The 7,098-nt window shown below is 35.6% G+C and overlaps 1 protein-coding gene across 2 annotated transcripts in view; it reads right to left on the bottom strand.

The window, feature by feature from the left end:
• Positions 1–888: 888 nt before the first annotated feature.
• Adgrl4 (adhesion G protein-coupled receptor L4) overlaps positions 889–7,098 on the bottom strand; it is a 110,100-nt gene continuing 103,890 nt past the window's right edge. For both annotated transcript variants that reach the window (XM_031375840.1, XM_031375841.1), the window contains 3 exons: positions 4,826–4,917; positions 3,096–3,264; positions 889–2,710 (listed from right to left, as the gene is read on the bottom strand). In XM_031375840.1, the coding sequence (XP_031231700.1) occupies positions 2,648–2,710; positions 3,096–3,264; positions 4,826–4,917 (324 nt within the window). In that variant the 3' untranslated portion in view covers positions 889–2,647. The remainder of the gene's footprint in view (positions 2,711–3,095; positions 3,265–4,825; positions 4,918–7,098) is intronic.

Here is a 7,098-nt window from a genome sequence, read left to right as displayed (position 1 = left end):
ATCCCATCTGCCCGCTTCCTCTCCCCCTTTGCTTCTATGAGGGTGCTCATCCACCCAGCCACCCACTCCTGCCCCACTGCCCTATCATCCCCCTATGCTGGGGCATTAAACCTCCACAGGACCAAGGGCCTCCCCTCCCATTGGTGTCAGACAAAGCCATCCTCTGCTATCTATGTATCTGGAGCCATGGATCCCTCCATGTACACTCGCTCCTATCTTATTCTTTGAGTCCAGGGGCACATATTGTTCCAACTCTTGAGAGCCTCTAAGCCCCATGTTCGTTCGTTTGGGGAGGGAACCAGAGTTTGTATGTCAGCCTTTATTGGTGACTCTGCTACACACTAGGGGTTAAGAGGTAGCATATGTCACCACTGGACAAGCTCCATTAACATACTGGAGCTCTGTCCTGGAAAAATCAGAGGCTCAGTACAGCCTAAGCATACAGCTGCATCTGTGGTCTGATTCTGATGCCTCCTCTGCACTGTTTTGAAACTTCATGGGAAACTTTCCAATTTGACTTCCAGTGTGTGATATCTGACCCAGGACCTGGAACAGCCAGATAATGCATGGTTCAGATTGTTATCACACCAGCCCTGTGGTCAGGAGGCAGCAGAGAGGAAGACTGTATTCCGAAAGACCAAAAAAGAAAGAAACAAAAGAAAAGAAACCAACTTGGCACAAATTCGCTCCCTGTAGTAGATGTGTTTTCCACAAATTGTCACATGGAGAATATTCCAGAAATGGAGAAATTGGACAATCGTGAAAATGTTTTTACCCTTGATGTAAATGGTAGTTTGATCTAAAGATGCTAGTGTATAAATATTTCTTCTTAGTTCCCTGTAGCCACATCAAAAAATGAAGTAAAATAATAAAAGATCACATATTTAGTGACTTTGATAATAGAACTTTATTGTCTTGTAGCTCTAGAAATGAGATGTCCAAAACAGGAGACCCACACTAAAATAACATAGCATGCTGACTTCCCCCAGTGCAGTGAGAGCCTTCGCCATCTGAGCGGAGGCCAGCCACCCTTCCTCCCCACAGGACCCTCACCATCCAGCACAGCCACAGGTTCTGAAGAAGAGTGTATGGATATTTGGAGAGGGTTATTCTGTCTACTACATGCCATAGTTTCATATCCAATGACTGAGAAGATTAGGTTTTGATATCCCATTTCTACAGTCCCATCCTGGAATGACAATGGGTCACAGACTTAGCATGGAAGAAATGCAGAGATTTAGTGAAAGTATACTAACTCACAGACTTTAGAAATGCAAGGTCCTTCTTGGCAGGTGAGTGGCCTTTGTTGAGAGAACAACTCAGTCAGGCCGCAGCAAGGCTTTTTCATCCAACTGACATTTCATTTTTTCAGGAAAGGCCTCATCAGGTTTCATTCAACAGCACAAGAATTAAAATCCCAGTGTCCAATGGATTGAATCACATTTTCAGGAAGGTTCAGAACAATGACTCACTTCTGAAAAAAAGTCTGCCTCTTCATTTGAATAAGAGAATAGGCAGAGCTGTATATTTAAGCAAATAGACTTTGATAGATAATAGGAAACAGTCTAAAAATAGATCCACTGTGAAACCCTTACAGTACTCAGTGAGTTCTTAATTCTTATAAATAATGCTTTAATTGTGTATTTTCTGATCAAAAAAGAATTATGATTCACTTCATCAACAGTTTAAATTTATAATGCCCTTTTAAGTACAGTCAATTAAAAGGGCCTGTTGCAACATGAATTATACTATTTGTAAGATTAAAAACAGTGAAGTATTCAAGTATACTGCCTTAGTATAAAAAGATAATTTTCATAACAATAAAATATTATGTACAAAATACCCCACACTATTTTTTTTCACTAAAGACATAAACAGTATTATACTTTGACAAACTATGTTTTACTGACTTTATATTTGAAATCTTAATCTGTGAGGAATGAAAACCTTTTACACTCAGATCTATGTAAGGGCATACGTCCCTGTATCTGTCACTTGTAAGACTTTTCTCTGGTTTTAGAATAGCAAGGAAAAACACGGATGTAGCAAATTTAGAACTGGGCTTTTTACTTCAGACCAATTCCCAAACTGCTAGGATGTAATTTCTTTTTCGTTATTTTATCTTGAAATTTTCTCATCAAGTTTAGAGAAAGCCGAGTTTATTGGAATGACAATTCCTTGTCAGAGAAGGCTTCTTCAGTACTTCATATTCTGCCCTTCCAAGGCTCTGATGCTCTCCTTTCTGCAAAGGAAGTCATTACTAAGGTGGTAGGGGACTCGTTTGAAAGGCAACATGAGTCACAAAGATATCAAGCCAGTGGTTTCCTTGAGGACATTCATATATTTCTTGTGTTAGAAAGAAATCTTTCCTTGGGCACAGTGATATCACTCCAGAGAAACCAATTACTTTCCAAATATCTGCACTACTACTTTTGACATATCTAACTATGTCATGTAGGAAAACACACTGTAGCTCTCCGGTCCATAATTTTACCTCACATTAACTACATCTTTTATACTGTGAACAGAAAAACGAATTTGAAATTAATTACTAACAATAAAGACAGGTTCGTTTTTGTCACACAGGTTATCCAAATCTTGGAATTTTCATTTCATTGCAGCTGTAGTTATCATGACTTCTCATTGTTTATCTTAAACATCCAAAACAGCAGGGAACATTTTTGAACAATCTATAGTATTCTTCTTGAATCTTGATGAAAGAGAAAAGAAATGTATCATTAAGACAGTCACATAACATTATTTTCAAGTCACAATAAATGGCTGTATTTGATTTACTGAAGCCTATTGCTGTTTGAATACAGGAATATACTCAAGGGAATATAAGCTATATAACTTGTTTTGTATTATATTATATTGGTTTAATAATAAGGTTTTTTTGTAAGATATATACAGATATGAGCATCTACATGCTGGCATTTTAAAATAAAATTATTTTAATCATTATTGTATAATTAAAATGGAACTACATTTAGGCAATAAAAGGTGAAAGCCACACTTCAAGGAAGAAATTTTTCTCTCTGGTAACATGCTACACGAATATAAATGAGTTTTGTGTAGTAATTTAAAATACTTACCTTTCTAGAGAGAACACATAGGAATAAGAAGATGAACATCCCTTGAAAAGCGTTGCTGACTGTGAAGAGGTAGGCGGTCACCACGGATGCATGCACCACATGGAGAACCCCAAAGATCCAGGTGGTACCCAGAAGGAAGAGGAGGGCCAGGGCTCCTCTGGCGCAAGACCTGGAATGCATTAGAAAAGTTTTGGTTAAAATTCATGCAAGTTCATGTAACCCTCAGTTGGCACACACATTCCACATGTCCCTCACTTAAGGATGAGAAGAGTACTTTATGATCAGAAAAGTCATAAATGACTTAGATGCTCATAGCTAGCTCATGGTTTGATGAAACAGCCTTTAGAGTGAAAATATGTTCCTTTTCAACCTAGATTGTGCTTCAGAAATTAAGGTCTCTTTATTAAAATGTGTAATTTTTGATGGAAGTATTTAATCTTTAAGTATTTTAAAGTGGTACCTGCAGTGTGCAGGCTTTCATTCCATATCTACTGTGACGGTTGACCTTGAAGAGCATCCTGTTTGGACATGCATCAGCTGGTGTTTATCACATCTAAAGTGGCTTCTGGTATACTTTTACGTTCAATAATGATGAAATGTAGAATATAAATCTAGAATGTTGTTATTGTTGTTGCTTTTGCAAGGTAGTAACCTCAAGAAATAAATTCATGTCAGAATACCAATATCATACATTTTAAAGGAACCGTGCATACATATATTAATGCATCCACACATTTTCAAACAACTATCAGTGATTTCAGGTAAAACAATATTAAATTTTTCTTACAGGGACATGGTCTTGAAAATGAAACAACTGACATTTTATTTTCAGTGGAGACATTACTGTAGATGTGTTGGCACTGCACCTCAGAAAATGCACCATTTTGTACGTTACTGAAGTTAAGGCATCATTCAGTCTATTGAGAACTTAAAGAAGATAATCACTAAAACACTTGCTAAATCACAACTCTGAATCTTTCTCAAAGGTGTTGGAGCTGCAGGATGAAGTGTTACCGAGCAACCCAGCAGCAGTTACTTCACATACTCCTGCATCAGAGACTCCTTAACAAAGCATTCTCAAGGTCTTACTAGATTAGCCTTAGAGAGAAGAGAGTTAAAGGAAAAATTATAGCAACATGTAAATTCTGAACTAGAAGAAATATTTGCTAAGCTCTGAGAAATGTCTGACAAAAGACAGTCCATTAAGATCTACTTCAAAACAATTATCTTTTTTTCTTTCAAATGGGAGTATATTTTAAGAGATGGATTACTATTTAATCTGTAATGTTTATAAATTTATTAAATGTATCTAATACATATTTTAAATATGGTAAAAAACTAGTTCTTAAAACAAACAGACAAACAAACAAACCACCATAGCTGGCCGAGTTATCAGTTGTTTAAGTGATTAATGGACTGGGAATATTGCTGAGTTGAGCAGTTGCCCAGTACATGTATACCTGGTGTTCCAATATAACCCTAGAGCCACAAGAAAATAATAAGAAAGAAAGAAAAAAAGGAAGGCAGGAAGGAAGGAAAAAAGGAAGAAAGGATAAAAGGAAGAAAGAAATAAAAGAAAGGACAGAAGGAAAGAGGAAGGAAAGAAGAAAGAAAGAAAGGAAGAAGGAAGAAAGAAGGAAGGAAGAAAAGAAGGAAAAAAGAAGAGAGGGAAGAAAGAAAGGAGGAAAACATGTTGCTAAAACATTAAACTAAATTTCAACAACACATACCTTATGTTCTCATAGCAACTAACTTCTGGTTTCAGTCCAGCAGTGTGGCGGAAAACCTTGTATATGATAACTCCAAAAGCCAAGAGATTAACCTGGGGAGATATTTCAATGTTAAAAAAGAGATTGTTTTCGTAGTAGGTTCTGTTTTAACCTAAACATGATAAACAAGCAGTAAAGAAATAACTGAAATCCCAAGGACTCGTGTGACACACACATTTGTGTATGTATACACATATATGCAAGACTTAGACAAGTACACTGCACGGTTGACTTTGACAGTGTCAGGGGCTTTGGTGGTGCATGTTTTAAGGGGTTTAACTTGTGACTTTGAGATGAGCAGGAGGTTCCACAGATGTTATAGCTACACCTGCAGACTGGCCAGTATCCATTGACACTTGGCACACACATCAAGATGAATTTGACTTGAGAAACTTATGAGCATGCGAGGAAGGAAAGTTTTGTTCAATGTTTCTTTGAAAAGAAGTGTGGGAGATAATTCTCACAACCCCTTGGACATTTATCTGGGGAGAGTTTACAGTAAATTAGTAATCAGTGAAACACCACACTCTTCACCACTAGAAAAGTCTTGAATGTCTTTCATTTATTTAATGTATGTAGTTCTTCTAGTCATCTTGTCCTGCTATTATCCTGAGGTTTATTTTCCTCATTTTTACCTTCAGAAATCTTTGAAATATCAATTAATACAAAAATGCTGGTCCAAAAATTTATTTTCTTTTAGACTTATTTTTTATTTGTATTTTATAGTTGCTAAGTATAACACTCTGTTATCTCTTACTGTCACAAGATTGTGGAAATGCATCTTCTTCTTCAAAATGGATTTGTTTTATTTTGTGTTTGCCTGCATGTGTGGAAATGCACCACGTTTGTGCAGCACTAGAGAAGGCAAGAAGAGGGCATAGGATCTCAGAACTGGAGTTGACAGTGGGTTTTTAGTTACCATGTGAGACCTGGAAAATAAACCAGGATCTTTTGAAAGAGCAACCAGTATTCTTAACCACTGAGCAACCCCTCCCCAGTTCCATTTTCCTGTGATTTTGAAATCTTGTAAGTCAGACACGCACTGTCCAAGTGATAAATGCAATTTATCCCATTATAAATATATGAATAACAAAATATTAAATATTATATTTGTGATTGATGAATTAACATTTTATTGGATATCTATTAATCTCAACAAAAATTTCAAGATACATTTTAAAATGATGATACTAAATGAAACATCATAATTTTAAGTAGTTCTTATATTAATAATTTATATGCTTGGGGGTTGAGTAGCCTTTTCCCCATTCTAAGGAGGCGATTTCTTTATCTATTGTTTCTAATGCTGTAGATAGTACATTGCAGACACTAGAACAGTGTTCTACCACTGAGCTATATCTCTTATATACTAAGAAGTTTTGTAGACTCTCTCAGAATTCCGTTGAATAATTTCTATTAAAACAAGTATAAAGAAATAGGTCAGAGAATTTCATATTGCCACTTACACACTGAAAGTTCTTTGAGATGAAATCTTAAAGAACTAGGGTTCTAGTCATTTTTTCTGCTTCCAACTGTTCATTGCTTCTAATTATATGATTAATTAATTCCAATTACAATAATGCTTCCATTAAAAGACCTTAGCAATTGCAGAGGCAAGATAAAGTATGTTTAAATTGACTTAGTTGACAGTTTCACCATATTTGGATGTTCAAATAATGAACTAAAGTGTCAATTTAATAATTTTTAATAAATACCATTTAATAATTATAGAAAGAGTGTGTAACTTTTTATACCTTTAAAGTATAGTTTTGAATAGATTTTTTAAACCACTATGGTTAATGTCAGAAACACATACATATATATTTTCAAGTAATAAAAATGTTTCAAAACTGGTTGATATAAATGTTGTATGCCACAATTGCTTTGAAAAATCCTTCAAATAATTTAATGATGTTTTTAGAGTGAACTTTTCTTATCCACAAAGAAAGAACTATTCAGACGAGGTAAACAATTAAAAATCTGTTCTGGATCCATTCATTTTCCCAACACTAATGGGTTATTCAAAGTATTGGCTAAAGTTTCTTTAACTCCTGTTCCTTGAAACTTGATTTTCAGAGCTCAGAAGCACACACACACACACACACACACACATTCTGCATGTGCCCTTTCTTTTCAAACACTGTGAATCAGGGAGAAGAAAAACAGACCTTTCCTTTAGGGAAATCCAGAATTGGAAAATATACTTTTTTTCTGTTAAAAGGGGGAAATGTTAA

This window comes from Mastomys coucha, unplaced genomic scaffold, assembly GCF_008632895.1.
Source record: "Mastomys coucha isolate ucsf_1 unplaced genomic scaffold, UCSF_Mcou_1 pScaffold16, whole genome shotgun sequence".
In the NCBI taxonomy this organism is placed as follows: Eukaryota; Metazoa; Chordata; class Mammalia; order Rodentia; family Muridae; genus Mastomys; species Mastomys coucha.
Note: the sequence above shows the minus strand (reverse complement) of the source record. Positions and strands in the feature narration are given on the sequence as shown.